The 15,310-nt window shown below is 35.4% G+C and overlaps 1 protein-coding gene across 1 annotated transcript; it reads left to right on the top strand.

The window, feature by feature from the left end:
- The first annotated feature begins 919 nt into the window (after positions 1–919).
- LOC132304557 (ubiquitin carboxyl-terminal hydrolase 18) lies at positions 920–14,892 on the top strand. The gene is made up of 11 exons (XM_059802306.1): positions 920–1,720; positions 4,975–5,158; positions 5,248–5,336; positions 5,488–5,573; positions 5,673–5,835; positions 5,991–6,114; positions 6,496–6,653; positions 10,921–11,005; positions 11,324–11,539; positions 12,118–12,179; positions 13,217–14,892. The coding sequence occupies exons 1-11, from the start codon at positions 1,458–1,460 to the stop codon at positions 14,349–14,351; spliced, it is 2,565 nt and encodes an 854-aa protein (XP_059658289.1). The 5' UTR covers positions 920–1,457; the 3' UTR covers positions 14,352–14,892.
- The last annotated feature ends 418 nt before the right edge of the window (positions 14,893–15,310 follow it).

The raw sequence follows: 15,310 nt of genomic DNA, 5'->3' as shown, positions 1-15,310 counted from the left end.
TTTATGTATTTTGATTGCATGATTTTGAGCAATTGACTTAGATCTTCTAAGCAATTGGAATTTTAATGAAATAAATTACTTTTTGAGAAATTAATACCTTGTCTTAGATTTGATTTTTCTAAAACCGAATTCAACGTATTCTTACTGTGTGAGATTGACAGTTAAGGGCTTCTCGGATAATAAGAATAGAGATCATGCAATGGTGTTCAAACGTTTTTTGTGAATGAATGTTTTCATAGTTTATTCCTAGGAAAGACGAATTATACTACAACATTGGTTAGAAGTAGGTAGGTAGATAATTCGTGTCAACCGAAGATAGGTTATTACTAACTGAAATTCATGATTCATCTTTGTTTAAATTAAATTAAACGAATGTTATTGAGTTTAATTCCGAATTATACATAAGTGTTGAAATCTCAAGGTTGAACAATTGACTATAATATGAGATTCGTGGTGAAGTCAATCCTTAAGATCTTCTCTCTCTAGTCTCAATCTTTTAATTAGTTTAATTTTGTTTATATTATTGAATCACAACCCGCAACAAACAAATTCTTCTCCTAAATTAAAACAGTAATTATGGGAATTTTAATAAAATTTGTACATGACGTCATCACATTCCGTCCTTCACTTTAATTGAAGGGAAATGCGAATAAATTCTTAAACCAAAATAGAAATACGTATAATTGTGACAAACCAGATAGAAAGTTGGTGTAAATTACCCTATTTTTTACTCATAGTCATAATAAGGTATCCATATGGACCGCAAAAGAAGCATGAAAGAGAAGAAAAGAAAAAGAAATTTTGCTTTAAAAAGCCAGTTTTTAGAAAGTAATCTTGTCTTGTAATATTTTTGACAAAACGCTACATGGAAATCTTTCGAACCTACTTGAACCCAACTGTCTTTTAACCTTTATAATACTAATAAAGCTCAAACAAATCCAATGTTGCTTAGAAAGTCCTAAAAGCGCACAAGCAATCTCGTATTGGACAGCAAACAACATTCCAGAGGAGGGAGGACAGGGAGCATAGCAAGCCCATTAATCAATTTAATGAAAAAAAACCCTAGTAAAAAGACTTGAGTGATCCTGGAGAGAGAGAGAGAGAGAAAAAAAAAAAAAAGAGAGGGGAAAGTGCAAAGAAACTCAGAGATCCTGGAGAGAGAGAGAGGGAGAGAGAGAGAGAGGGGAAAGTGCAAAGAAACTCAGAGATCTTATACGAAGTTTCCCCGTTTTGTTGTGTAAAAAACCCCTCTACTCATAGGGAGGGAGAGAGAGAGAGAGAGGCAGAGAGATAGAGGGAGAACTAGCTAGAAAGAAACCCCCTCACACACACACACACACACACACACATAAACACTTGTGTATTATTCCTTATGGAGAGTTTGTCTTGCCGTTGAGTCTAATGCGTACATCAATGAAAAACCCTAATCTTAATCTGGGATATTAGCGGAGTCGTCGATGCATGTCTCTGGATTTTCTCTGGATCTGAATTGGTTTATTCAGTTCATCGTCACAGCTTTTATCTTTGCCCTCGGAGTACTTCACCTGGTGAAGAACACGGCTTCCAAGTATTTTGTGGTCGACGCCAATTTTGAGTCTTCTTATTCCGACCCTGACGCTGCCCGGAATTTGCCCGGCGTTATCGCAATGGGTGACGCCTGCGTTGTTTGCGGCAATTTCACAAAGAAGCATTGCTCCGGATGCAAACGGGTCCGATATTGGTACGTATCTCTTCACTTTCTCACTATCTATATCTGATTGCACACATCTTCCTTCTTCAAGTTTTTTGGACTTTCTCTTTTACCTTTTACTTTTCTTCTACTTTCATCACTTATCATCGTCTCATTGATTTATAAAACATTAATTAATGAAAAAATTTCAGTTCTTGCTTGTTCCTTAATGCGTGTGTGTTTTTTCTTGTTGTACTACTGTTATGCTTGTTCATATGTTTGTTCAAATGGTTTTCTAGGGCCTTTCTCAATGTTGAGATGATTTAATTGTGTGTAAATGTTATTGGGTGTAGAGTTAGATGAAGATGGGAGGCAGTTGGTGAAATTGGTTGGCATATATTGTATAGATTGGGTTAGCAGTGTACTAATACTAATTCAATGGAATATGCTCCTCTGCGGTGGAATGGTTGACTTGTTTTGTTCTGGAATCGTGATCCACCAAAATAGCTGCTATATGGGATATATGGGAGGAAGTAGTGAGGAAGTGGAAAATTTGTTTTGTTTTGTTTTGTTTTGTTTTTCTTTTTGAAGCTATCAAGGCTTTAATACAGGGGTGGTGTGTCATGGTTGATGTTGACTATCTTTCACTGCTGATAAACATTACAGTTTATTTTCTCCAAGGTGGCATTAATTTGGGGGTATTGACGTTGTTATAATGAATCCTAATTTTGATGCCTAGTTAGAAAGGCAACATATTTGACGGTGGGGTTCCTAATTAACAACCCCATCCAAATACCAATCAAACCAAATTGGAATATTGAAATGTTGAGCAGAAATTATCTTTTTTATTTTAAACATGTAACGAGAAAATTCAATCCAAAATTATTTAATCTTTGCCAAGGGACCTCAAAAACATTTGATACATAAGCTTCCAAGATAATAAGATGTGAAAAATTTAGTTCCCAACAAAGAATCATTGAGCGATGAAGAAGAATGTGGGATTATGAGTGTCATTTATTTATAATTGATTTTATTGTATCTCATTCTACTCATTTAGTGCTGAAGAATTAAAGCAAAAAAGTACCATAGTTGTTGAAGGTGTGACTAGGCTCTAAAAAAGCCTTAGTCTAGTCAAGGCTGAGTCGAAGCGGCTCAACCTATTACACTTCAGACTCTTTCAGTCAGGCTCATGTAAAGCCCCCGGGCTTGTACTTTTTAGTACATTTCTGGCTCAAAAAAATGTGTGCCTTCATATTATTTTCTTTTTCTTTTTATATAAAAATGATTTTTTTTTATTATTATAATATAATATGTTTTTAAAATTTACATGATTGTTGTTTTTTATTGTTGCTCATTTTGAATGGTATTTAATTTAGTTAATGCGTATGCATTTTGAAAGGATTTATGCACATTGATTTATTGATTTTATTATGCCATTCATTTTAAAAATATTTTGACTAATTATGTTGCGTATCTTAAATTGTTCCAAATGTACATTGATTTATTTGCAAACTAAATAGATATATGTGTATTGATTAGCTAATCCATGGAATTAATAGGGTGAAACATTTCTTTATTTTGATCTTCACACTAGTCTTATTGCATATATTAATTTTTTTTCCCTAAACCTACTATTAAAATTAATTTGTATCATACATCATACATGCTTCTCGTATCAGGCTCACGCCTTATGTTGTGCCTTGCGCTTAGCCTCTAGGAGGCCTTGGAACCTTATTACGTTTTCAGCCTTTGATAACTATTAAAAAGCTCATTTGTATACAATATTGCAAGTTTGCAACTCATACTCAGTGTTACAAAGAAATTCTTGCTGCTCCAAATATCATTTTTTCGAGTTCCTGTTAGGCATAGAATGCTAGTGGACCAAGGCAAGCTAAGCTCAAGACTTTTCAGGCTCAGCTCAAGTTCACAACGAGTTAAAAAATTATGTTGGAGCTCGACTTGGGTGTGTTGGTGAGCTGTCTCTTTGAGCTAGTGAAACATGTTGTATTTTATTATTTATTTATTTAATTAGTATAGAACTTTTCAAAAATGAGTCGACTTAAAAGCATAAGCAATTCAGATATGTACATTTCAGTTCAGTTCAGTATAGACTTTATGGGACATAGATATGTATTTAATTTAGATGGTTTCTTAAACTTGGTTTCCACGAACTTCACATGTTCACACTGGTTACCTATGAAGTACCAACACAGCAAGAAGGGCTGCCGTGCCAGTGTTGGACACGTGTCCGACAGGGACACCCGTGTCCCAGCCTTGGACACGTGTCCGACACTGGGTAGGAGTGTCCTTTTTATTTATTTATTATGCCGGACACGCTGGAGGACATGCTTTTCGGATTTTTTGAAAAGAAAAAGGAGATGATGAAAGATATATACATATATATGTGTGTTTGTGTGTGATTCAAAGTAGATCTATAAAAAAAAAAACACCAATTGAGATTCAAAGTTTCAGATCGGATGGCTCAAGCATGGAACAAACCGGCCTCTTGTCTTCATCATCCTCCCCTCCAAGACCACCGAATAATCAGCACCTGGTGCCGCCATGAATTTCCATGGTTGCTGATTCTATTCTCTGAAGTGAAGCCCTAGTATTAGTCGATGGCTAGCTGTGATTTAGCTTGGGCTTCTAAGCTTTTTGGGCCGTGACTTTGCTTTTGGTTTGGTCTCCAACCCTCTTTCAGCTCGTGGACCTTTAATTGTTCTTTAATATGATGGGATATTTGGTGGGCCTAAAGTTTATATTTATGAATATAGATTAGAAATTGAGTAAAAATAAAAACAATTATATATATATATATATAAATATATATAGTATTATTTTATTACCGTATCCTTGCCTTGTCCGTTTCCTATTTTTTTAAAATTTTCCGTATCGCCGTATCCGTGTCATATCGTACCCGTGCCCCATGTCCGTGTCCATGCTTCATAGCTGGTTACTGTACAAATGAAATTGCTCATGTCACTATACTGTTAATATTTTTGATGAAGATGACTGTAAAATTGGTAGCCAAGATTTAGATGTTCAAAGTATGATAAAAGCTATTTCTACTGTTGATTTTTCTCATGGGAACTGAGAGTTTATGTGGTTCCTATTACTGACATCCACCTCCAGTCGTTTTGTTGGTAAGCAGTAGTTTTATGCTTTTTTGCTGCTTAGTTCTCATTCTTTTGTGCTAGAGTTTGATCTTTTATTAACTTATTACTGGTTTCATGCACGTCTGGTGGGAGGTTACCATCTATATATTCTATTGTAACTTAAATGTTTTGCCTTCCTTTATTTACCAGCTCAGAAGCATGCCAATCATCTCATTGGAGATCTGGGCATAACAAAAAGTGCAAGGACTTGCAATTATCTGGCAGGGTAAAAACGGTGCAGTCTGCATCTATGCAGTGCGGACGTAAATCTTCCCCTGCGGTTGCACTAGTTCCTGCAAGTGGAGCCACTAAGACACTAAAGCTGTCGAAAGAGGTAAAGGGCTGCCTTTTGGACATTGCATTTTTTATATTTTGGTAAATCTTCGACTTGAATTATACTAGTATATGCATTCATATTTTCAGATTCTTTTTCCGTACGAGGATTTTGTGGAACTTTTCAACTGGGACAAAGCAGGATTTACTCCTTGTGGTCTTTTAAATTGTGGAAACAGGTTATGTTTACTGTTCCGCTGATTTGATATAAAATAATTATTGGATACTTTAATTGGCTTGGGAGGTTCAGATTCATTTATCACACATGCTTATGTTGTAAGTACTGGAGTTCTAAATCACGTTTTATATTTTGTTCTGGCTTTTGTGCAGCTGCTTTGCCAATGTTGTTCTACAATGTCTTGCATACACTCGGCCACTTGTTGCCTACTTGTTGGGAAAAGGCCATCGTAGAGAATGTAAATTTATAGATCAGAACTATTCATGGGTTAATGTTTGTTTCGAGCAAATGGTCAAACAATTCTTCGTTCTCTTGTTTGTTGTTTCTTTTTTCTCAGGCAGACGGAATGATTGGTGCTTCCTATGTGAACTTCAAACACATATTGAAAGAGCCAGTGAAAGTCGGCATCCCTTTTCACCAATCAATATTCTCTCACGGTTACCTAACATAGGTGGCAATCTTGGTTATGGAAAACAGGAGGATGCCCATGAGTTCATGAGGTTCTTGTTGCTTTCTTTCAACTTGGTTTAATTTAGTTTCTCTAGTGACGTCATCCCACTGAATCATCTATAAAGACTATTTCATCACAGACTTCATGTGTATGTGTTATGACAAGTGATAGTTCAATAAGGTAAAACTTACAATCATATTATAGGTTTGCAATCGATACAATGCAACTAGTGTGCCTGGATGAATTTGGTGGAGAAAAGGCCCTTCATCCTAGCTCTCAAGAGACAACCCTTATTCAGCATATATTTGGTGGTCACCTCCAATCTCAGGTACCTTCCTGTTTGAAGCTATCTTACTTTTTTTAGTGTACTTGAATAACTGGCATTAAGATAGAGCCATAGAGGTGCTTTGGTCATACTGATGAGTGGCTGCATGGGAAACCTGACTGACAAGTAATCTATTCTTATGATTTGTTTATTTCCATTAAGCATGATTTGGCTTGCATGAAACACAATTAGCAATGTGATTTGGATTTTTCTGGTTGCGGAATGTTTTGCATATGCCTCCTTGGGCTCCTGAACCACAGTTTTCATTTGGATTATGCTTTAGCTTTCCAAAAGGTTGAAGACCCTTGTGGTCTCCATGTAGTTCAATATCTTAATATAATTTTTTGTCTTCAAGTCTTTCCTCAATGTGTTTGTTTCTCTCAGGTGATTTGTACAAAATGCAATAATATTTCAAATCAGTATGAAAATATGATGGATTTAACTGTTGAAATTCAAGGGGATGCTGCATCTTTAGAGGAATGCTTAGACCAGTTCACGATCAGAGAGAGGCTCCATGGAGATAATATGTATAAATGTGATGGGTACGTCGTGCTTCTTTTATCCTTATCCAACATTTTTTTTTCCCTGAAAATTTTCCTTTTGTAACTTTAGAAGTACATTATGTGGTTATTATGCACTTTGTATTGTTTATTATTATTATTATTAAATTTTTTATTTTTATTTTTTTTGATAAGTAACACTTGTGTTGTTGGCTTGTGCTGTTGTGTTGTATGCCTTGTACTTATTATTAACATTGCATTCATGCAAGAAAAACTTTTGGCTTTAGTCTTTTGAATAATCAGTGTACTCAGGCTTCTTCTAAGTGATCTTTAAGACGGCGGCAGAATTCTTTTTCAATAGCCAGGAAACTTGGTCCAACTAGACAGTCATACCCATACGGAACCCGGTTTAACAATTGCATTTTATCATATTAGTATTTAACCATCTTATGAATATTTTTGGTTTAGATATGAATTGAAAATTATTGAAGTCAAAATATGAAAAAAAAAAAAAAAAGTACTCAATTTCTTAGGGCTCATTACTTATTCTTTTACTTAGAAGAAAAAGAGAAGCAGAAGGTATCAGGCTTATGTGTTAGTGTTTGAGAATTGTATTGTAGAAGAGCTTTTATTGTCAGAAAAGTTTCTCAAGCTTTTTCATATAGAAATAACTATTTTTCCCTTAGATGGAGGATTTTTTTTTTTTTTTTTTTTTTTAACTGTTTGGCAAAATAAAGTAGTTACCCTATGTTTTGTACAACACATTTTTAAACACATCACACACGTTCCATATCCCACGGTCAGATGTAGATTGTTGCTTCTTTCTCTTCTGGAGTACTTTTTTCATTTGGGTTAAAGGCTCTCTAATGATCATTTCTACATTCTATCTCCTCGTGTTCAGAATGTGCACTAATTCCCCCCGACAACATTATCATTAATGGTATGACTGTACAAAGGAGGCATTGTTCCAGAAGTAGGTGACCAAGCCCTGGCTCCATTGGTTGTGACATCTCGAAACAACTCATCTAGCTTAAATGAATGCTTTTAGACGTTTCACACGAAGTTTTGGCGCACCTGGAAACTTCTGCATTTTCTAATTTAAAAGTCAGAAAAGAAAAATTATCATTAAATTTAGGGTAAATTACACTGACCTCCCTTTCAATTGCCAAAATAACAGGAACCTGCCCTCTGTTTTTAAAAATAACACTGAACTCCCTTGTCAGTGATGGTTTTGTATCACTGACCTCCCCTGCCGGTACGATCACCGTGGATTTTGATGATGTCATGTGAAGTAAAAAATTAAAATTCAATTTTGCCCTTAGGACATCTCAAAAGACATTATTTTCAATTACTTATAAAAAAAAAAAAAAAAGAAAAAAAAAAAAGAAGACATTGTTTTCAATTAAATAACAATAATAGTACATGGATATAATAGTCATTTCACCATTTTCATTAACTGACAAAACTGACAGGGGAGGTCAGTGTTATTTTTAAAAAAAGAGGGGAGGTCCCTGTTATTTTGGCAATCTACAGGGAGGTAAGTGTAATTTACCCTTAAAATTATTGTTAAAAAATGAAAATATACACACACACATATACATACTTGTAACTATGTCTCCCGCCATTCACCCAAAGCAACTATAATTTGCGTTTCAAGATCCCACCCAAGTCTCTCCTCTTACTAATGCCTAATTGAGCTGCCATTCTTTTCTTATTCTTACATTGTCCCAATGATTTTTCAGTTGTATCCTTCCATAATTTTTTTTGGTGGTATTATTAAAATTCTCAATAAAATTCTTCCTCTCTTTGTTCAAGTGTGTTCCATTTCTTTACCAGCTCTCACTTGTTCTACTGCAAGATCAACAAAAATCTCGTGTTCCCTTGAGTCCTATACTGCTTTCGTTTCAACTTTTTCTCCCTCCAAAAAAAAATAAAAAAAAAAACTTTTTCTACCTCCGTTTCCATTTAATTTACAATATCAAAGGGATAACTATTAAGTGATCAAAATACCCTGTAAATGCAATGAACCACAAAAACTAAATACGAAGTCCACACATAAAAGAACATAAAATAAAACATAACACAACTAAGCATTTGATATTGTGTAGAAAGGTTGAGAAAAATAAATAAATAATAATGGCTATTAGTAATTTAGGCTTGTGGTTGACATGACAGTGAATAAAAAAATGATATCCAGATAAAAATTATTCAGAGTTTTTTTTTTTTTTTTTCTCCCTGAATTTGGGAAGTTTTTTTGATATAAAATAAAGCATTAAGGTACAAAAAGATAGTGGTCTATGACTTGTCAAAAAAGAAAAGAAAAAGATAGTGGTCTATGACCAAGAGACCACAAGAAGTAAAAATGGAAGACAGAAACCTTGTCCAGGACTAGGAAAGAAAGCAATGAAATAAAAGAAACAGCATTGATGAAAATCAGAAAATATCACTTAAGTCTTCTAGAGAGATGCCTGATGAGGTTAGACCTTCAAAACAAGCTTCTCTAGCTATATTTTCAGCTGAAGATGATGATCCACCATATAGCATCTGATTTCTGTGATTCCATTAACACCAAATGATGGAGGTATAAAATCTTCTCGACTCCTTACTCCTCAGAGAAGAATCAGCACAGTGATGAACAAACCGCATAGTGGCTGCATCCAAAGATTGTATAGTCAAAAGACCCTCCCAACCACACAAATTAACAAACCAGATCCGAACCTGTCTTGCCAACCTATATATCTAGAAGATATGCTCATTTGAGTCATCTTCCCTATAACAGTTATGACATATAGCAGTGATAGGCCCCTTCTTTGCAGATTATAAAATGACTTGTTAGCCCTTTGCAACACAAAAAAAAAACTAGTACAGATACTCTAGGTCTGCATCCATTCCAAACCAGTCTATTACAAGGCATTTTTGGTCCATGAGCTCTGCAGATTGAAAACAAAATCTCCCTTTTTGCTTAACAACCTCGTTCTCTACAGCAGCCTGATATGTGAATCTATGCAAATAGTTTTTAATCTCAGCAGGCCAGGAAGAGGGCACAGTCCATGTACCTGAGTTTCATAGAACACTAATGGTGTCTGTGTAATGAAAACCAGGAAGAAGCCTTCTGAGACCATATCTTGCTGTATAGAAACCCCATCCAACCATGGATCAGAGAAAAGTTATTGAAAGAAGAACCAATATCAACTTCGAAGTATATGTGTGGCAGTAAATCTCTCTAACTGGGAGAATTCTCTCCAAATTGCTGAGTCATGGAGTTATTTTTTATCAGCTCAATATCAATAAAATGAACCAGTTATCAAACCAAAGTCAAAAAGTTATAGCTCAATAATGAACCTGTTATCAATTTTATGTCTACAAGAAATTAAGTGGGTAGGTGCAAAAGCTAGAGAGTTTGAATGATATAAGTTATATTATACCACAAAGAAAGAAATAGAAATGGAGTTGGGATAATCATTGATAAGAATTTGAAAGATGTGATACATATTAGGAGGAAATATAGTCAATATTGTTAGCGTGTATGCACCCCAAGTAGGACTAGATAACAATATTAAAACACAATTTTGGGAACATATGGATGAATTGATGCTAGTTATATAGGAGGAGACTTTAATTGTCATGCAGGAAAAGAGCGCGGAGGATTTGAGAGTTTCTGTTTTTATCCTTGCTGTAGTCACAACTTTGTATCTTTTGCAGTTTGAAGATGTGGTATCTATAAAAGTTTATGGTTTCATAATGATATTATCACCTGCTGCATTGAATAGTGCCAGAGCAATTTATTCCATTGCTTGGTAGCATGCTCTGCATAAAGAACCCTCGATGACAGAACCCGTCACTCTGGGTGAGAGGTTGAAATAACATTGTATATGAAATACCTTTTTGAATTGAATATTTCATTTCTTTAACTATTATGTTTTCTTATTCTTTTTTGCACTGACATTGTAGTTTGTGCTTCTTGCTATTTGCCAAATAGACCTGTATCGGAGTTGGTTGAGAAAAAAGAAAAGATTAAATTATGTACATAGAAAAAGCATGAGATGATGATCTCTTTGTCCTTGAATCTGAATCTTTTACTAATACGTCTCTCATAAATTTTACTGGTGCGGAACTAACACTAATTCAACATTGACTCATTATTATTTTAGCCTTAGTGATCTATCACGTTTAAGGTAAGGTAGTTGCACTAATTTAGGAATACAATGACTATATCAGTATTTCTCATTATGCCTCAAAGTAATGTGCATTATGTGCCAGTGTATCAATCACTTTTACTGGATTATGGTGATGGTAATACTGCCTGCAGATGCAATGACTATGTTATGGCATGGAAGCGTCTTACTGTTTGGCGGGCTCCGAATATTCTTACAGTTGCATTGAAAAGGTTTCAGGTCTGTACCATGTCATTTGGTATATTTTTTTTTGATAAGTACCATGTAATTTGGTATATATTTATTTATTTACAGATTTTCTTTCAAAAGACATGGTGATTAATTTTTCCTACTTAAAATTTGAAGTATATCTTGAGTTGGTGTATAATTTTATATGCACAATGTTATATGCATGGGGTGTTTTTTTCCTTCAAATTAATGATTAAACGAGTTAAAAAATTAACTAATTGATTATTTAGATTAAATGCCTGAATCAGTATCCAACTCTTTATTATTTTTCTTTTTAATTACTGATAGTATTTGTCTACGTATCTGCAGAGTGGGAGGTTTGGGAAACTTAACAAGAGGGTGACTTTCCCCGAGACATTAGACCTTAGACCTTACATGAGTGAAGCAAGAGATGATGGTGATGACATATACAAGCTATACGCAGTTGTTGTCCATGTGGACATGTTGAACGCATCATTTTTCGGCCATTACATTTGTTATACCAAGGATCTTTGTGGAAACTGGTTCAGGATTGATGACTCTAAGGTAGAATCTCTCTCTCTCTCTCTCTCTCTCTCTCTCCACACCTCCCTTCCCAACACATGTACTTGTCCAGATACTCCTATTGTAAGATTCGGTAATCTTTTATTTTGAATTAATCATATGTTCACACCCTATGTTTGCCAAGTCATCTGATTGCACTCTGAGTGGGAGTGGAACTCTTTAACCTTAAAAAATAAAATCCCATTTGAGGACAATGGCTTGTGGATGCTTCCATTATGTCACATTATTTCTCATGCATAATACAGTCCATAAAATTTCACTTATGCTTCATAATCAGTGAACATTTTATTTGTAAACCTCCCAGTTGTATTTTAAAATATAAACATGGGTTTTGGTGATTTTTTAATTGTTAAATTTCTGAGAAAAACATAAAACGAGTAATAAGTTGTCCTTGTGAAATCCATTCACAATTTTAGCTAGTCTATCTATCCAATTTCTCCGTTTCATCGAACTTCATTCACAACTATCTCAGATTATGAGTGCACATATTTCCATTAATTTATGCACTTGATTTATCTGTTTCATGACTTTCATCTAAATTTATCCACAACTTGTCTCAGGTTACGAGTGTTGAATTGGATGATGTGCTTGTACAGGGAGCTTACATGCTCTTATATAGCAGGTAGCTGTCTTTTTACTTTCAGATGCTATTAGCTTACAGATTAATGTCTACTCTCAAATTTATTTATTTATTTATTTTTATTGCTGTGCCTCAAGGATGATCCATGAGACTAAGATCTGCTATTAGATGGTTAAAGCAGTTCTATCTAGATCCCACTAAAATTGATTAAAAAATACCTGAGGTTTGTGTATTGCTATTGTTTTTCATGTGGTTGGGTAGGTAAAAAGTTGAATGTCAAGGAGTTATGAGCAACCCAGTTTAGCACTTAGCAAGATGTGCTATAAGTTAAGCCAAACAACTTTGTCTTCATAATAGTTGTCAGTTATTGGCCTAAGAATGGATGGAAGATTTAGACGTGAAATAGTTTCGATCATCGGGAAATTACATCATCTTTTGATATATGGTTATGCCAAAGCATTTCATTTTTTAGGTCCCTATATTTGTTAGGGGCTTAAGTGGGAGAAAAAAGGAACATGAAGAAAAATAAGAAAAAAGGAAAGAAGAAAAAAGAGAAAAGAAATTGATATTTCAGTGATTACGTGGATTGGAGTTAGTGAAGGTTTTCGTTGCAGGATTTCTGAATCTGAATGGAGCTAAACTTCATTTTTTTTATTTTTTTTATTCCTAGTTGATACAAACTCCATTCTTTTTCTTTTTAACGACTTAATTTTTATTTTTGTATTTTTTGTTTAGTTACAAGTGAGTGAGCACATATTTTGAATGTCATCAGAGGTCCTTAAGGCCACTTTGGTTTCTGTATTAATGCACGAGGGACTTGTTTTGACTTCAGTTTGTGAGGAGCTTGTTCTGACTTCAAATGTGTGTGTGTGTATTTATGTATTAAATTGCATGTACATTTTAGTTGAAAGGGGATGCAGTCAGTTGTGTTTTGGTTGACATGCATGCACATCCAAACACTTCCTTTTTTCTTTTTCTTTTTTTTTTTTGTCTTTTTTTTTCTGTGTTGCACATTTATGGTTGAATAACTAATAATGTGATGGATAGTCAAACAACCATGTTTGCCTGTTGCTTTACAGGGTTTGTGCCCGTCCATCTTGTCTAAAGCCCATTGAACCTACAAGGAAAGAGAAGCAGCAGATTATGGAAATGGTGCAAGATGTAGGACCTTGCGTAGAACAACCAGCTGAATGCTTCATTACAGCAGAGTCGAGTAATAGCATTAGCATTTCTACTTCCTTGCCATCTGATGGAAGCCCACAACCAAAGCTCTCTCGCTGTGAAGAAGAGTTACCATCCATAACTAATTCTGAAAATGTAATAGAGGATCTAGATGTGACGGATTCTGGGTCAAGTTCATCCATTACAAAGGGTGTTGAACTTTATGGCAATGGACATCTTAATACAGCAGAAGAAACAGTTTTTCTTGTTGAACGTGCTCACAGACTGGTCTCTGGTGTTGTTTCTTCTTTAACTGAGATGTATACACCTGAAGCTCACTTTCTAAATAGCGAATCCCCAGCCCCTATTTCTGGTACTGAGGTTGGAGATGGAGCTGAGAGCACCTGTACCAAAGAGTTTACATTGATGGGTTCTTCAAGTGAGAGCTCTCTTTCCTCTCAGAATGGTGTCTGTGAAAAGGATGAAGCATCTCATGGTGTTTTTGTCTCTGGTTTAAGCTCAAATGAAGAAGACAAGGATGAAAAGAACCTTGTTGATTTTGAGGGTGAGCCGGAAAATGTCAAGTCTGGAAAGGGTTTGCCATCTTCCAGCACTAGAGAAGATGCAGCAAGGAAATTGTCTGGAAGAAATTCTTCTGGAGCAAAATTGCAGCCTCTGTTTCCTCCCGGTTTCCTTGTGGAGCGTGGTCAGGCTAAAGTCCTCAAGAAAGATGGGAAAGCCCCTTTAGAAGCTGGTGAATTGGCTTCTGCTTGTGGCCACAACAGTTGCAGTAATGGATTTGCCAAACCTGGCTTTCCTCATCCAAATGGTGTTGAGACAAAAGGTTTAGGGAAACCTTTTTCTGAGTGCAATTGTTCATCTACTAGTACTTCTGAGGAACAAGCTGAGAAATGTCTGAATGAGGATGAGCTTTTTCTTACTGAATCTAGTGGATCTTTTAAACTCAGCAATGGAGATTCTAATGCTATCAAAGTTTCAGACCAGAGCATTTGCAATATTAAAGGTAACCATCCATTGGTTGGAGAACCTTGATCTGTGATTGGGAGTTCCTTCAACTGAGTAAAAATGTAATCCCAACAAAGATTGGTTTACTCAAAATTTGTAGGAGGGACTATTTTTGAAATTGCATCACAGAGGCTTATGGAAAAGATGATGATTATCAAAAGAAAACACGGTCGGTCTTGGTACCCGTTTTTATTAAACGAGAAATCAATGCAGTGGTGATAAGTGCTGTTCCAATGGTAATGAAGCTCGCGGCAGGGAGCAACAGATTATTTAACCGAATGCATTGCTTTGCTAAATCTAAGAAATGTTCTTGGGTTATAGAGATTTGAATATAGGGGAGGTAGAAATAATAGAAGGCAGTGCATTTTTTTCACTTGGTAATTGTGTATATTCTTGAATGTTCCCATTTCAGGAAGTTGTTGAGTTGGGAATCGTCATCCATCCAGGGTTCCACTATTTACAGAAATCTTGGATGCTCTTGTATTACTGTTAGCTGAACTAATTTATAAGTATTGTCCAGGGAAGGAATAGAAATACATTTTTGTGAGATACACAGCTTCTTTCTTCATGAATGTCTGTCCCATTCTTGATTTCTAGTTTACATTCTCATATTTAGTCTTCATGTGAGTTAGAAACTATTATAATTGAAAACGTGACTCAGAATAGGTTTTGAATTGTGATCTTGATAACTGGACTGGAACCCGTTGATTAAGAACCCACTTGAATCGGTCTATTCGCTGACGTTTGATGAGTTCCAGAACAAGACGGGGGAATCGGTCGATTTGGAATGAATAATTTTTCCTTGAAGTGGCTGTAAAGTTAGTTCAGCACGTCTCGGTCACCTCAATTTCATATTTTAATGGGGCAGGTGCGATACCCTCTCATAATACAAATTTGCAAAGACCCAGTGGAAACGGGTCCTCGGATTTCCATCACTCAAATTGGAAAGATCTCTAGCGAAGGCTTTGGTAGCCTAGTGGCCGGTG

The sequence above is a fragment of the Cornus florida genome, unplaced genomic scaffold (genome assembly GCF_030987335.1).
Source record: "Cornus florida cultivar Cherokee Brave unplaced genomic scaffold, ASM3098733v1 CherokeeBrave_3.0.0_Hap2_Chr04, whole genome shotgun sequence".
NCBI lineage: Eukaryota > Viridiplantae > Streptophyta > Magnoliopsida > Cornales > Cornaceae > Cornus > Cornus florida.
This window is presented reverse-complemented; position numbering and strand designations above follow the sequence as displayed.

Excerpts from the sequence above, each read along its gene's own strand:
- LOC132304557 (XM_059802306.1), top strand. The coding sequence starts at position 1,458 with ATGCATGTCTCTGGATTTTCTCTGGATCTGAATTGGTTTATTCAGTTC. Across the intron at positions 1,721-4,974 it reads TGCAAACGGGTCCGATATTG|CTCAGAAGCATGCCAATCAT; the intron begins GTACGTATCTCT and ends TTTATTTACCAG. Across the intron at positions 11,006-11,323 it reads TTGCATTGAAAAGGTTTCAG|AGTGGGAGGTTTGGGAAACT; the intron begins GTCTGTACCATG and ends ACGTATCTGCAG.